The sequence below is a fragment of the Halichoerus grypus genome, chromosome 14 (genome assembly GCF_964656455.1).
Source record: "Halichoerus grypus chromosome 14, mHalGry1.hap1.1, whole genome shotgun sequence".
NCBI classification, from domain to species: domain Eukaryota; kingdom Metazoa; phylum Chordata; class Mammalia; order Carnivora; family Phocidae; genus Halichoerus; species Halichoerus grypus.
This window is the reverse complement of record NC_135725.1, coordinates 57094215-57111088: the sequence shown is the minus strand read 5'-3', so window position 1 is coordinate 57111088 and position 16874 is coordinate 57094215. Positions and strand designations below refer to the sequence as shown.

The window sequence follows — 16874 nt, the reverse complement described above, 5'->3', positions numbered from 1 at the left end:
TTTTCTTTTTTCAATCCATACTTTTTTTTTTTTTGTCAAGATTTATTTGAGAGAGAGAGCATGAGCAGGGGGAAAGGGAGGGGCAGAGGGAGAAGCAGACTCCCTGCTGAGCAGGAAGCCTGACACAGGGCTCAATCCCAGGACCCAGAGATCATGACCTGAACTAGAGGCAGATGCTTAACTGAGCCACCCAGGCACCCCTTTCAGTCCATACTTTTAGCATTTGTTTCATAAAACTATTTCATTTGTTATTGGGTCCAAATAGGCTTTAAGAATAAAATAATTAACCTTAAATAAATGCTGTGCTAAAGCACTTTACACATATTTAATTCTCTTAACAAGGCTGTAATATAGGTACCATGTTATAGATGAAGAAACTGAGGCTCAGAATGGTTCAATCACTTACCTAAGGTCACAAAGTTCATATTTTAATCACTTTATAATATTAGCTTTCCTAAGATTACTTCCTGTTTGCCCAATTTAATGGCAAAAGAAATACAGAACACAAGGACTATAAGGTCTGTGAGGCAGGGCCAGGGCATTGTTTGCCTTGCTCACTGTTTTATTTCCAATGCCTGGCCATTAGCAGGTGCTCAGTAAATATTTATTAAATGAATGGATGAAGAAATAAATGAGTATCATCTAGTCTGTTCTATAACCTCTCTCCCTTGAAAGTTTCAGGCTTCAGTAGTTTTTGAGATAGCTCTTTTGTTCTGATGAAAGCCTGGAATAAAGATTTTGTGTGGCTGATAAAGGGAAATCTACTCACTTTAGATAACCGATAAACACATCAAAAACTGAATTATATTTTAAAAAACTAAAGAACCAGACTTAGATTCTTTCTTAAAAGCAGGGATACCCTACTCTGCATCAGTTAACGTCTCTGAATAACAAAGTTAATTACATTTCCTACCATTTAGCATGCTACGTGTGGAAGATTCTGAAGGGGTAAGTAAGAGAGAGCTCAGTAAAGAGTGAGATTATGAGTGAGTCATCTACATACAAGAGCCTGACTGTGGCAGAGGAATAGTTTGTGAGAATTACACTTGGATAAATTTTGTAGAAAATGCCTATTGACTATTCTAGGACAGAACTGAGAATTAAAGGACACAAAAAAGTAAGTGAAGTTGGGAACATACATGAGAACCCTATGATCGACTGCTGTTTTGGTTTCTGCCCTGAAGGTTGTCTTTTTATTTTATTGTTTCTCTTATTCATTAAGTTTATGGCTTGTTAATATTGTTTTATATGTGATGTTTCTAAATCCAGTCACAGTGAAACTGACCACTAGGATGCACATACATATAGCAATGTGGGAACAACCGCCAACCTTGAATAACCCACAAAGCTCTACTAAGCCCTCTGCAAAGGCTGTTCCTCTCACATCCCATGTTGAATCGGACAGTAAATCCTGCTGGCACTACCTTCAGAATACATCTAGAATCCAACCCCTGCTGCTATTACTATGGCCCAAGCCACTATCTCTTCACCTGGGTTATTAAAATGGCCTCCTAACTAATCTTCCTACTTCTGCCTTTGCCCCCTTCAGTCTATTCTCACCACAGCAGCCAGAGGGAGCCTGTTAAAATGCAAATTAGATGATGCCACTCAGGCCCAGAACTTGCCAATGGTTTCTACATCACCTGTCTGTAAAAGCCAAAGTTCTTACAAAGGCCTTCATCACTCCCGGTCCTTACCTGTTATTCCTCTTTCCCTAAGTCACTACTCTAAGAACACACTGACCTCCTTCCTGGCCCCAGACTGGCAGGCAGATTTCTGCCTGAGGGTCTTTACAACTTGGTGCTCCCTCTGCCTAATACTTTTCCCTAGACTTTGGCATAGCTCAGTCCCCTACCGCCTTCAGGTGTTTACTCAAAATGTGATCTTCTCAATGAGAAGACTGGCCTTGGCTATATTTTAAAAAATTGTAACCCACTCCCTCAACATTCCCTATTACTTTTCCATACTGTATTTTTCTCCACACCACTTGAATCTTACAGATCATTTATTTTCTCCACGCCACTTATATATCCTATCTTATATATCATATATTTTGCTTTTTTCATCTTATTTCCTAACTCTATACACAGAATGTATACTCCTTGATGGCTGAGGTTTTTACCTACAGGGCTGCCTGGGACGTAGTGGGCACTCAAGGATACTTGTATGAATGAATGAAAAGAAATAAAAATATAGCAAAAGGTTCCAGAAAGACCTAGAAAGAGAAATAGTATAATCCTTTCACCAACAATGCTTCGGTTTTATCAAAACATGTGTAACACATGTAAAATATGGTACTGTCCCGGAACAGCTTTCTGCTGGTAAACTATAACATTTCAGGTCCAAGACTCTTGTCTGCTGGCTGCCAGCCCTGGTGTGACCACTGGCTCTTCTTCAATCCTAAATCCTCTTCCACTAGGGTTTCCCCATAATTTCTCAGTCATGACTCTGTCTACTCCATACTTGTACTTTGAAAGCATGTCAGTAAAGAGGGTGATGCACCCACTAAAATAACTGGAAAAGACCTGACTGAAGTGTTAACTGACTACAGACTTTTCAGATGCACCAATAAATAACTGTTAAAAAAAAACCCAAAAGCAATACTGATTTGAAAAATCCAAGAGTACACTGTGATTAAAAAAAAAAAGCCATTAAAAAAATAGATGTACACTAAAAATAATGATACACTAAAAAATAGATGTACACTAAAAATAATCTGATATCTGGAATTTATCTTAAAATATATCAGCAAAAATAAAAATTAGATAAAAAATGGGAGATTGTTTAAATATTAATGCTTATCTATTTTATTGCATATTATATATTTAGAATACAGTGCAAAGATTTCTTAATGAGTGGAAAATATCACATTATAATAAGCAAAAAGATGAACACTGTTTATATTATATGATTTAAACAATGTAAAACTGAGCATTGGAAAATTCTTTAAGAAAATAGAACAAAAGGTTAAAGCTGGTTATTATATAGATGCTGGGACTAAAGGTGAATTACCTACTAAAGCAACTTTATTAAGTTACCTCATGAAATGTGAGGCAGCTGTTTTTAAAAAGCTAATACACGGGCTCCACGCTCAGTGAGGAGTTTGCCTGAGATTCTTTCTCCCTCTGCCCCTCCTGCCTGTGCTCGCTCTCACTCTCTCTAAAGAAAATAAATAAATCTTTAAAAAAAAAGCTAATACAATATAAACATGGTCAACATGTTCAAGATGGTTTTGCTGAGGGACGCCTGGGTGGCTCAGTTGGTTAAGCGTCTGCCTTCGGCTCAGGTCATGATCCCAGGGTCCTAGGATTGAGTCCCACATCGGGCTCCTTGCTCACCGGGGAGCCTGCTTCTCCCTCTGCCTGCCACTCCCCCTGCTTCTACTCTCTGACAAATAAATAAATAAAATCTTAAAAAAAAAAAAAGATGGTTTTGCTGAGTCTGAAGCATATGTCAGATACCACATTTATTTATGTGAGTCTGAAGCTTGTGGCAGAGCTTAGGGACTGGAGGTAAAAGTTTAGAAGTCAGCACAGCACAGAGGCAGTGGCTGAAAGATATGGAACCAGTTGTAATCTTCCAATGAGACCTTATCAAGTAAGAAGAACAGAGGGCTAAGATAAAGCCCTGGGAAACACCAACATTTAAGAAAGAGGTGGAGGAAGAGAAACTTGAAGGACACAAGCTGGAACAGCCAAGGAGAACAAGGAGGACCAGAAATGTGTGGTATCAAGGAAGTAACATTTCAACAAAGACTCCTTTACATCAGACTCAAAGGGAAGCCCAGGATAAGGACTGAAATACATCTGTCTGCTGGGGGTGGCAAATAGGAAGGCATTAATGACCTATCAGTAGCTGGGAGGCAAGTGGTGATGATAGCAGAGGACTGAGAAGTGAATCAAAATAGGGAAAAAGAAACAAGAGTGGTGACTCTTGATTAAACTGGAATGGAAGGAAAGGAAACACTGGGGGGGGGGCAGCGAGGGGGGCACATGACAAGGGCAGTTTTTCCTTTGGGAGTGTGTGACAGACTTGGGAAGAGAGCTTCAGGCTGAGAACTTGGAATGGTAGATGTGAAAAGGCTGATGGAAGAAAACAAAGGAGATTTCAGAATGAATGAACGAAAAGGAGGTTAGGCACAGATGTCTCTGAGTTTGCATTTAAGGGAGCAAGAAGCTTAGAAAATTATGCCTGATGATCTCCCCTTTCTCTGTGAAGTAGGAGGCAAGGAGGTCCATTGAGTTTGAGGGAGACGAATGGCAGGAAGGTCTGAATAAGACTGGAAAAGATTTGGAGTAGTCTTAGATGAAAATGAGAAGGGCAGCTGACCAAGGTCATATAAGGGGAAATGGGCAGTACTGAAAGTCAACTGAAGTTGGAGAATCACTAATCAAAAATATTTACTGAGAACCTACTGTGTGCCAGGCATTGTTTAAACACTAAGAATATACAGTCAACAAACCAGACAAAAATCTACTGCCCTTAGGAAGTTATTATCTAGTAGGGGAAGGTAAACAATAAACAAATAATGAAAAATTATTGAAATTATATGAAAAAATAGTGATATCAAATAGTGATAAGTGCTACGGAGAAAAATAAACCAGTAAAGGATAGGGAATGCTGGTGACGGGGAAATACTAGAGTTCTAAACAGGGTGATCAGGAAGACTTTCCTGAGAGGGTGAGTGAATCTGCAGCAGCACCAAATCTGTACTATCCTATGATTTCCTGGAACAGCATTCTGTTAGTCAGATGGAGCAAAAGAGGTAGACTGCAGCATCAACCCAGGGTGGGGATTCTGCCAAATGGCTTGGCAGAAGGATAATACTTTAAAATTACATTAAGGCCCAGCCTGAAGAGGGAATAAAGAAGGATAGACAGCTGACGATACAGTTAGTGGGTGGAACAGACTGAGAGTGCCAGAAGGACGGGAGGTTATGGTCAGAAAGTAGTAGGGGGTGTGGAGGGATAATGAAGGTGAAGGTCACTGTGGTTGAGAAGATCAAAGAACGTGAGGATGGTATAATCCATATGATCACCAAAGTCTCACAGAATAATAGCAGGATTTATGGTAAATCAGTAGTTCTCAAATCAATAACTTGGAGGCTTATTAAAAAATAAGGTTGCTGGGCCCTACTCCCAGAATTTGTTTGTTAAGTCTGAGGTGAGGCCCAAGAATATGCTTTTCTAACAAGTTCCCCAGTGTTGCTGATGGCTGCTGGTCTGGAAGTACATCCAGAGATGTACATCCTTGAGAACCACTGTAGAAGAAGATATAGGCAGGAGGCTTTAATAAATGACGCTAGGGCTGAGAGATTTGGAGGCTAATACATGACAAAGATAAAGAGACAGAAGGTGATGTAGCCAAAAAGTGATGTAGCATTAGGTTCAAAGGAGCAGGGATTCTGATACAAGATAGAAGTGTAATGGTTCAGAAAGGACACTGGGAGAGGAGCACGCTCTTCCTGTCCTCCAGAAACTAAGGCAAGCGGGATAAAGGAAAAAAGCATGCTCTGAACAGGCTGTAAGGAAAGGGGTGAACTTAGAGAAGGCCACAGATTAATTAAGAGCAGGAGCAGAGGGGCGCCTGGGTGGCTCAGCCATTAAGCATTTGCCTTCAGCTCAGGTCATGATCCCAGGGTCCTGGGATCGAGCCCCGCATCAGGCTCCCTGCTCTGCGGGAAGCCTGCTTCTTCCTCTCCCACTCCCCCTGCTTGTGTTCCCTCTCTCGCTGTGTCTCTCTCTGTCAAATAAATAAAATCTTAAAAAAAAAAAGAGCAGGAGCAGAGCAGGAACTGACTAAGGATATAGGGGATCCTGTTACCAGAGAATGAGGGATCCAGACAGCTTGGTAGAACAGGAGCAGTGCTAGTTTCAGTACAGAACGAGAGTAAGCAAAGACCACTCTCCAGCAGCCATGGAGACTTATATTTGGGGTGATCCTCTCTTTCCATTCTATCAAGCTTTCATCTCCACCACTCCACCAAAACTGCTCTTATCAAGACCAATAACCTTCACACCACCAAATCCAACAATCAATATGCAGTTGTCCTCTTGCTGGACCCATCAGTAGCATTTGGCACAACTGATCACTCCCTTCTCCTTGAGTTCTTTTTTTAGTTTGGTGTTTAAAACATGGTTCACTTCGGGGCAGCTGGGTGGCTCAGTTGTTAAGCGGCTGCCTTCGGCTCAGGTCATAGTCCCAGGGTCCTGGGATCGAGCCCTGCATCGGGCTCCCTGCTCGGCGGGAAGCCTGCTTCTCCCTCTCCCACTCCCCCTGCTTGTGTTCCCTCTCTCGCTATGTCTCTCTCTGTCAAATAAATAAATAAAATCTTAAAAAAAAAAAAAAAAATGGTTCACTCCCAGGGTGCCTGGGTGGCTCAGTCGGTTAAGTGTCTGCCTTCGGCTCTGGTCATGAACCCAGGATCCTGGGGTCGAGCCCTGCATCGGGATCCCTTTTCAGAGGACAGCCTACTTCTCCCTCTCCCTCTGTCATTTCCCCTGCTTATGCCTACTCTCTAATTGATTGATAGATAGATAGATAGCTAGATAAATAAATAAATAAATAAATAAATAAATTCTTTAAGCAAAAACATGGTTCGCTTCCTAGTTCAATTCCTATTCATTCTCCATCTCTTTTGCTGGGTCCCTACCTTCCAACCTTGTAACACTGAGGTATAGGAAGGCTCTACCCTCAAACTTTTCTTCTCTGACTACACTCACACCTTAGGTGACCTCTAGTCTGCTAGAGGACTCCATGTTGAAAGTTCCCAAATTTAAATCTCCAGTCCAGATCTCTGCCTGAATTTTTAACTCCCTACTTAACCAAATAATCTAAATTTTCTAAACAAGGAGTAGACAAAACAAAACATATCCAAAAACACCTTTTCCAACAAGGAAAGTCTAAGAAAACTTTTCCAACAAGAAGACTAAGAAAGACTGGGAGGAGACTAAGGAGACATGATGACTAATTGCAACGTGGTATCCTGGACTGGATCCTGGAACAAAAAAAAGATGGTAGTGGAAAAAATGGCAAAATCCAAATAAAGTCTACAGTTTAGTTTATACCAGTGTTAATTTCTTGGTTTTGACCAAGATATGTAAGATATTAACATCAGACAAAGCTGGGTGAAGGATATATGGGAATTCCCTGTACTTGTAACTTTCTATAAATCCAAAATTATCTCAAACTAAAAAGTTTTCAAAACAAACAACACCTTTTCCTCTCCCAGGTTTTACCACTTCAGTACCTGGCAATTCTACTTTTTTTTTTTAAAAGATTTTATTTTTTAAATAGTCGCTATAGCTAATGTGGGACTCGAACCTACAACCCAGAGATCAAGAGTTGCATGCTCCACCGACTGAGCCAGCCAGGCACCCCAGCAATTCTAATTTTACATTACTCAGGCACAAAAGCCTTGGCTTGGTCCTTGAACCCTCTCATTCTCTTGCAGCCAACATCTAGTCTATCTCCAAATCCTGAGTTTTATCTTCCAAATATATCCAAAGTTTAACACTCTTACCTCTTCCAACACTACTATCCTAGTCCAAGTCTCCATCATCAACTATGTGAATTACTGCAACAGCCTCCTAACTTGTCCCCTTGCTTACTTAGAGCCAATTCTCCACACAGCAGGCTGAGTGATCGTTTTAGAATGTTAGTAAGATTATGTCATCCCTTTTCCCTAAAACCTCCAGCTGCTTCTCATCATCTTAATCAGAACCAAGTCCAAGGGCCTCACATGATCCAGCCCCTGTGATTTCTCTGATATCCTCTACTGCCCGCCTCTTCCGTTGCTCACAATGTCCCCCTCCCACCCGAATCTAAACTTGCTTCTCCCTCTGCTTGGAATAACTCTTCAAGAGAGCCACATGGTGCACTTCTGCATTTCCTCTGGTCTCTATTCAAGTGTCTCATCAAACAGAACAGAGCAACCTAGCTAAACAAGTGCCCCTGTTACTCTGTCCTTTTAACCTGCTTTGTATTTCTTTAGTCCTTACTCACCATCTCACATATTAAATATTGGTTTAAGTGCTTTCTGCCTGCCTTCCCTACCAGAATGTGAATCTCACCAATACTGTACTCCCAGTGCTAAGAACAGTGCTTTTACATAGTATTTATTCAATAAATATGAATAAAATGTTCTCAAAAATATGTGGGGATGTGAGGGCAAGAGAGATGTTAGGTAGAATTCTAAGATGGCCTCTAAAATTCCCACATGCATACAGGTGTGCGTGCCCTGTATAATCTCCTTCCCTTGCGTATGGGTGGGGCTGATCTAATCAGGCGAATCCTTTAAAAACAGTTTAGGGATCAAGGAAGTCAGAGAGATCTGAACAATCTGTAGCACATATTTTCCTATAGACCTTGAAAAAGAAAAGTACCATGTTGTGTAGAGGGCCATGTGGTAGGGTATTGCAGGTAACCTCTAAGAGCTGTGAGTGCTCCCCAGCCAATAGCCAGCACGAATATGGAGGACCTCATTCTACACCCATAAGGAACTAAATCCTACCAAAAACCAGTGAGCATGGAAGAGAATCCTATGTCTCAGATGAGACTGCCTCCCTGGCCAAATTCTAGTCCTCTGAAGCTCTGAGTAGAGAACTAACCCATAACCAGACTCCTGACCCAAAGAAACTGTGATATAATAAACTTGTGCTATTCTAAGCCACTACATTTGTGGTAATTTGTTATGAAGCAAAAGGAAACTATTAACCAGCCTTAAGAATTCAAGAACAACCCTAGTATAACATTACCTTGGTTCACATACAAGCTGAGGTCCCAAGAGGAAGAACTGCCTAGTGAAGCAAATGAGAACTAGAAGAACTACAAGCCAGTGTAAAAACAGGCCTGGGCAGGAGGTGACTTCACGTGTTAGGCTGGGCTATGTACATTAAACTGGAAGGAGACCAGATGGTGAAGGTCCATGAGGAAGAGCTACTGGAAGGAAGCTGTTCACCCTAGATGAAACATATACCCAGGGCAAAATGAGAAGTGTCTTCAAATGCCGCAATAAAGTTGATTTGCGATGAGGGGGAGGGAAACTGTGAGGAGAGAGACTGGTTGCTGTGTTGCTTCAGAGGGCAGAACTTGAACCAGGGTATAGAAAGTATTTATTGGAAAGAAGTTTTCAGTTCAATGGATGGAAGAACTTTCCAACAGAGCTGAGTACCTATTATGTTCTAAGAGCTATGATAAGCAATAGGGATATGAAAATGAAGAAAGAGGGGTGCTTGGGTGCTCAGTTGGTTAAGTGTGGGACTCTTGATTTTGGTTCATGTCATGATCTTGGGGTCATGAGATCGAGCCCCACATTGAACTCTGTGCTCAGCAGGGAGTCTGCTTGAGATTCTCTCTCTACCTCTCTCTGTCCCTCCCAACCACTGTGCACACATGCATGCTCTCTCTCTCTCTCCTCTCTCAAATGAATAAATTAAACCTTTACAAAAAATGAAAAAAGATACAGTTTCTGCTTCCGAGGAGCTTACAGACTAGTGGAGGGCACCGACACATAAATGATGATGGCTTCCAGTGGTAATTGCTCTAACTGAAGCATGTGTATGTAAGGGAAAGACGTTATCACAGGGCAAGAAAAGATTAATGCCATCTGTAATGGTGAGAATAGGTGTCCTGGACATGTTGCTAAACTAGCATTGAAAAATGAGTAAGAATTCATTAGTGAATGTAGTGGTAGACATTCTAAAGTTTTTTTTTTTAATTTTTTTTAAAGATTTTATTTATTTATTTGAGAGAGAGAGAATGAGAGACAGAGAGCATGAGAGGGAGGAGGGTCAGAGGGAGAAGCAGACTCCCTGCTCAGCAGGGAGCCCGATTCGGGACTCGATCCTGGGACTCCAGGATCATGACCTGAGCCGAAGGCAGTCGCTTAACCAACTGAGCCACCCAAGCGCCCCAGTGGTAGACATTCTAGACAAAGAGCCACATACGCAACAGCAGGGAAAGATGAAATGGCACAGAGTACAGAGAATAAAATGTGGTGAGGGACTGAAGCAGCATAAGGTGGAATGGCCAGGTAAGGAAGAACCCAGAATCTGTATGTGGTGAGAAATAAACAGGGGAGGGGCGCCTGGGTGGCTGAGTCGTTAAGCGTCTGCCTTCGGCTCAGGTCATGATCCCGGGGTCCTGGGATCGAGCCCCCATCGGGCTCCCTGCTCCCCGGGAAGACTGCTTCTCCCTCTCCCACTCCCCCTGCTTGTGTTCCCTCTCTCACTGTCTCTCTCTCTGTCAAAATAAATAAATAAATAAACAAACAGGGGAGCTACACAGTTCAATGTGTATTTTAAAAAGATCACTCTCTGATGCTAGTGTGACAGCTGGACTGAGAGAGAGAAAGTGAAGATGGCAAGAGTGGTCAGTACCTCTTGCAGATAAGCAGACAAGAGATGATGCAGGCTGGAACGAAGAGAGGTAGCGGAGATGTTACCATCCCCTAGTTGTGCTTTCAAGATTTAAAAAAAAAAAAATCTTGTAACCAAACATCTGGAAGACCCATATCTGCATTTTAAAAAACCCTTACTAAATTCCTTGTTTGTTAAGAAAAAAAGTTCCCTATTTGTATTTGCTTATGATATATAAAAACTAAGTAAGTGGCTATCTACTGGGGAGGGAAGCAAGTGGTGGCAGGACCCAGGCAGATGATGAACAAGGACAGAGAGAAATGTTTCACTGTGTACCCTTTTATACTTTCTGGTTCCTGAACTCTGTGTATTATCTATTAAAAAACAAAACAAAACAAAACATTTCCACCCTCTAGGTAGACTTACCTGTGTGTGTTTCCACATTCTTTAGCATGTGGTTCTGTTTGCCTCGGGGGAAAGATGTTACTTGAGGATCCTGCCTCCTTATAGCACATTTCTCTGGGTCAACCCTTCTGGAAGACTTGTTGACGACTGCCAAGTTCCCATTGTCACAGGCAGATTTTGCTGGTCTTTCATTAGGATTATCCTTTGGAATGGGGGCCATGTTGTTTCTGGGTCCGGCATTTGTATGTCGTTGGCCCTCTTGTTTCGGTGGATTCCTGCCTGGTCGTGGCCTGGCCCCTTCCACTTCCCAGGGAGGCCTTTTCTGTGGGTATCTTCTTTGCTCATTGCGTCTGGCCGCATACCCATCTAATACTCCTTTCTTAAAGGATGTATCCAAAGAGTCAGGGTGGATAACCCCCACAGGTTTGGTATTTTCAGGTCCAGCATCCTCGGATTTTGGAGTCATTCTGTTACCCCACTCACATTTGAGTTTTCCCTTGACTTTTGGTCCTCTACCATAGCTGTACACAAACTGGGCTGCTTTTTTGGGTTTTGCTCCCCTGGGATCTGCACCAACAATTTCCTTCTCATTCCCAGAAGGACTGTGTTCTCTGGGGTTTGTCCCACTCTCTGACCTTGCCACACTTTCTAAGCCAGCTGCATCTGAGGTCTGGTCAGTGAGATTCTGTACTTTCTTGACTTTGATATGCTGCTTTTCACTCCTCAATTTCTGCCAAGGTTGATTCTGAAGGCCATGGCTCTTGAGTGATTTGTTAGAAGCAGAGGACTGAAAAGAAATCTGTTGACTTTTAGGTTTGCCTCCCAAAGGATAACTGTGCTGATGAACAGCAGAGATGTCATCATAAGGGACTTGCCTGGAAAGGTGACAGGGAGGTGGTGAACTATAATTTCTTCTATCAATCCTATTAGAATCTAGTCTCCTTTGACTCCCACAATTTAGACCAGAATTTTTTCTCTCCTGAGGAATAAACTCAGCAGCATCCGTATTGAATTTAAAAGTACCTAGGACATAAGAAAATAGACATGCCAGTGAAGAAATTAATCATCACCCATGAAGCCCAGAAGACTCTAGCCATTATCTAAATATTATTTTCCTAAGGACTTGTATAAAACAGGCTCTTAGTGAGGCCTATGTTTCCTGTGAATGTGATGGGTTCAAGGTGCTTGTGGAACACTGACCATTCCATGTCCAGTAACCTCACCAATAGCCACTGCTAAGAACTACTAAGTAAAACTGCTCACCTGGGTGATTAAGCATTATTATTATTATTATTTATTTATTTATTTATTTATTTTTTTTTTTTTTTTAAAGATTTTATTTATTTATTTGACAGAGAGAGAGATAGCGAGAGCAGGAACACAAGCAGGGGGAATGGGAGAGGGAGAAGCAGGCTTCTTGCTGAGCAGGGAGCCCGATGTGGGACTCGATCCCAGGACCCTGGGATCATGACCTGAGCCGAAGGCAGACGCTTAACGACTGAGCCACCCAGGCACCCTATTATTTATTTTTTTAAATATAAGCTCCACGCTCTATATAGGGCTTGAAATCACAGCCCCAAGATTGAGAGTCTCGTGCTGTGCCTACTGAGCCAGCCAGGCATCCTAATCAGGCATTATTTATACATGCACTTATTTTATCAAAAAATTTCAGGTCAGCAAACAATTCTGGGGTGAGAATCAATCAGCAGGTTCCATGTGGTCTTTCAAAACTCTTAAGGTAGCACTGTGTAATATCAAGTAAACAGGTTTTGGAGTCAGCCAGAATCAGTTTGAAGTCTGGCCCTCCAATTTATGATATGAGCCTAGGGATATCACTTGATTGCTTTTAGCCTTCATTCTCTCATCCATGACAAAAGATGATACTATTTCAAAGGGCTATTGTGAAATTTAATTAAGATTTCATACAGATAAACTTAATGAGTACATTAGTTCCCATCTCTTCCCCCCACCCAGGAATATACTTTAGGTTTTCCATATGTAACCTTTATAATATAGTCCAGAATCTGAGTCTCAAAAATTAACCATATGCCTCTTCAACCCACTCATTTTTCCCCCCAATGTGCTTCTTTGTTCCTGAAGCCCAAAGACTAAATGATTTGCCTAAGGATACAAAACTAGTTAGTAGGAAAGTCAGAATTATGTGTAGCATATGGATTATACAGTTGACCTTTAAACAACACAAGTTTTAAACTACACAAGTCCACTGATACGTGAATTTTTTACAGTACAGTACTGCAAACATATTTTCTCTTCCTCATGATTTTCCTGATAACATTTTCTTTACTCTAGCTTACTTTATTTTTAAGAGTACAGTATATAATACATATATCATGCAAAATATGTGTTAATCGACTGTTTATGTTACTGGTTAGGTTTCCGGTCAACAGTAGGCTCTTAGTAGTTAAGTTTCTGGGGAATCATAAGTTATACGTGGATTTTCCACTGTGCGGGGGATTGGCATCCTTAACCACATGATGTTTAACGGCCAACTGTACTATGAATCAATAGGGCTTGGAAGACATGGGTTTATGTCCCTGCACATCACTTGTGTCTTTATGCAAATGACTTAACCCCAATTTTCTTATAAGGAATGGAGAAAGTAACAATCCCTACATCAAAGAGTTGCTATGAAGAATAAAGCAAATTAGTAACATATATAAAGTGGTTAAAATGGTGCTTTATTTTTGCTGTTAGGACTACAGACTATCTAAAACACACAGACCTGACCTCAGATGGGTGCAGTGCAGAGCCTGTCGGTTTCAGGTTTAATAATAAACGCTAACATTTATTAGGTAATTAGCATGTGCCAGGCACTATTCTAAACACTTTGCATCTGTTAACTCATTTAATCCTTACATTCCTGATGAGAAAGCTGAGACACTGAGAAAGTTACTTGCCAAAGGCCACAGATGTGTTCCAAAGCAGACTCAGGATTCCACCCCAGGCTATATGGCCCTAAAAACCACACTCTTACACTGCACTGTCAGAGGCTGGGCAGTGGGTACCACAGAAACATATACTCAAGAACTGAATGAGATTATAAAGGTCATAGGGTAACCTCTCACTCAATCCAGGATCTGTCCTGAAAGTTTTCACACAGGCAATTCTGGGGATGGGGTGGAAAGCCTTACAAAACAAAGAGGATTAGACAGATTCAGAAGGTGGCAAAGGAGATGTTCCAGAAACATATGAGAGAACATAAAGGTGGGAATGGGTAGATTAGACCGAGTGGGTGTTGCAAAGTCCTCTCCTTCTTGAAGAAACAAAGTTGGAGAGGGGCAGAAGTCAGTAAAGTTGTCCAGAATAGCCTGGTAAAGGATGGGAAGAAGGTGTTCCATGTTCAGCAAGCAGTAAGGAGTTGATCAACTAGAGAGTCTAGACAGGGCCTCACCTATTCATATACAGTATGGTTCCATTAGACATGAGGTAGTAGGTAATGCCCTCAGAAAGATCCTTGAGGGTGCCTGGGTGGCTCAGTCGGTTCAGCGTCTGCCTTCGGCTCAGGTCATGATCCCGGGGTCCTGGGATCGAGTCCCGCATCGGGCTCCCTGCTCCGTGGGGAGCCTGCCTCTCTCTCTCTCTCTCTTTCTCTCTCTGTCTCTCTCTGTGTCTCATGAATAAATAAATAAAATCTTAAAAAAAAAAGAAAATGTTAAAATGCTATTCAAATCTTAATTAAAAAAAAAAAAAGAAAAGAAAGATCCTTGAGAGGTAGGAGGAAGGGAAAAAGGGTACATGAATCAGGAATCTGCATCTGAGACACAAAGATCTGAGACATCACCCCCTTTTCTCTTTAGTATTTTAAGTAGCTAGAAGTTACTCAGTAAATAGGATACAAGTGATAGATCGAAGATAACATAGCAGCATAGTAAGTGTCCAACAGGTGAGTGGAGAAGAATAAGGGGAAATCCATGAGATTATGAAGTCTAGAAATAAAGCTGGCATTGGAGAGTCTGCCCATGGGCAGGAAGATATCCCTGAACCTGTCTGCTATTGAGGACAGGAGTGGGCAAGAGAACTAAACCCTGAGTGGAGATGGAGGTGTGGGCTAAAGATGATGCTGAAATAAGAGCACGGAATGGGAACCAAAGCAAAAACAAACTAAGAAACGGGAGAGGGACTGGAAAGGTCTCTGGACTAGGGAACTTTGCCGGAATAGAGGGGGAGGAGGTTGGAACCTGGGGAACAAAGGAGGCCAAAACTGTAACTCACAACTGGCCTCACCCAATCCTGCCTCAAACATTGAAGGGTGTAGAAATGGGCCAGAAGTGAGCCTGAGGATGGGAAGATCAATGGATCCAGTTTAGAGGATCTGGGGGAAAAATGGGTGGGAGAATAACAAAACACCGAACTAACCTAAAAAGGTTCCCATCCCACAAGATTTAAAACCTAAATCAGGACTAGGGTTTGGAAAATGCAACTTTTTTGACCAAGACCCACAGTAACAAGTACATTTTAGCTGCCACCCAGGACACAAACACACATACACTCTTCTTGGTGCCCCAACACTGGTAAGTGGCAGAACTAAGACTCAAATCAATGACTGTTTACAAACCACATGCTGCAAACTGCTGTCCTATTTTTCAGAAAGAGTGGGTCCTGAAATCAAATCAACGTAGTGGGTTGTGACAAGTATTTTTTCAAAGAAAACAGAAAATAAGAGTGTACTGCAATTAGTAAGGAAAAGCATTATGTCCTAAAACTTTTGGTTCTTTTTTATATTTACACACGTGTGCACTGAGTCAGATGTAAAATGTTTCTTTTTGTTCTCTGCCCAAAAAGTTTGGAGAACAAAGACCTAAAGTACCCCCTGAAGGAAATGGAAATGGATGCCACATTAACAGCCAAATGAAGCTGTTCTACACATAGAACCAACTCCAAGAGAAGTGGGCTAACAATTATGGAACAGGTACCGTACAGGGTGAGAGCTTTCACAGGAATTAACTTAATTACCCCCAACCGATGGATGAGGAAACAGACTCTGTCACATTGCGAGTTTGTGGCTGTCTGAGAATGGAAACCACTGATGTTCGGCTCGCGCTCGCTCCGCTGCCCCAGGACGCGCCAACCCGCCACGCATCGAGAGCCCGTCACCGTCACGGGCGGTGACTCGGCCGACGCCCGCCTGCTGGAGATCAGTGCGGCCTCTGCACCAGCAGGGCCGGGCTGAAGGCGTGACGTACCGCAGCAGGCGAGACGCCCACATCGATTCACTGGGCGCCGGGACAAACCCGCTCTCCCTGGAAACCGGGGTTTCACAACCCAGTGGAGGACGGTCGAGGTCTCGGTACCCACGACGCGCGTGGCTTGGCCCTTCCGAGCCACTATCCCGAGCCTTAGTACGCGCCGCTCTCGCGATATGAATGGCCGGAGCCCTAGGACTCGCCACTGACCCAATTTCCGCTCCCCGAGAGGGGCCCAGTCCCGCACCGGCCGGGAGAGTACCTGAGACAGGAGGCGCCTCCGCCATCCCGTGCCAACACCTAAAGCGAGCCCGGCAACCTAGAGAGGGCTGTCACCCGGTCACGTGCCTTTGACTTCCGGCGCCGCAAGAATACTCGCATCTGCGCGCCGGGGGGACGGCCACGGAGGTTGCGCGGCCTAAGTGAACTGTGCGGTGCGTCCGTGACGTCAGACACAAGCGCCAGGCGCCGGCCAGGAGGAGGAGACTAGAGGCTGGCTGTAGGTGGCTAGGGTCACGTTCGTGCGCCGGTTGGAATGTGCGTAGTCATTGTTTTTCGTTTTGAGATTCACGGTGTTCTCTTGCTACTATGCCCTTTTGTCCGGGCACCCAACCAACTTCACCTGGCCTTCAGCAGTTAACTCAGAGGTCACTTTCTACCTAGAGTAGTTTGGCTTTGGGGTTAAAAAGCAACGAAAAAAACTCTTAAGTAGTCAAAAGGGAACCTGAGGGAAAATACGCGTTAAAAAAAAAAAGATAAAGGGCTAATACACCGAGAACGCTTACAAATCAGAAAATGGTAAGCCAAAACCAAACCAAAAACCCCAGAAAAAAACCCGATTAACCATATATTATAAAATGGTAAAGGGGCGCCTGGGTGGCTCAGTTGGTTAAGTGACTGCCTTCGG

General features: G+C 42.8%; 1 protein-coding gene across 9 annotated transcripts in view; it reads right to left on the bottom strand.

The window, feature by feature from the left end:
* NFX1 (nuclear transcription factor, X-box binding 1) overlaps nt 1-16370 on the bottom strand; it is a 72874-nt gene extending 56504 nt beyond the window's left edge. For 4 of the 9 annotated variants that reach the window (XM_078061368.1, XM_078061370.1, XM_078061369.1 and 1 more), the window contains exons 1-2: nt 16230-16367; nt 10785-11786 (exon numbers count right to left, since the gene is read on the bottom strand). In XM_078061368.1, coding sequence (XP_077917494.1) covers nt 10785-11786; nt 16230-16254 — 1027 coding nt within the window. In that variant the 5' untranslated portion in view covers nt 16255-16367. Of the gene's footprint in view, nt 1-10784; nt 11787-16229 lie in introns of all 9 variants that reach the window. The other 5 variants (XR_013443726.1, XR_013443725.1, XM_078061371.1 and 2 more) reach the window with 2 other exon arrangements.
* Between the last annotated feature and the right edge of the window lie 504 nt (nt 16371-16874).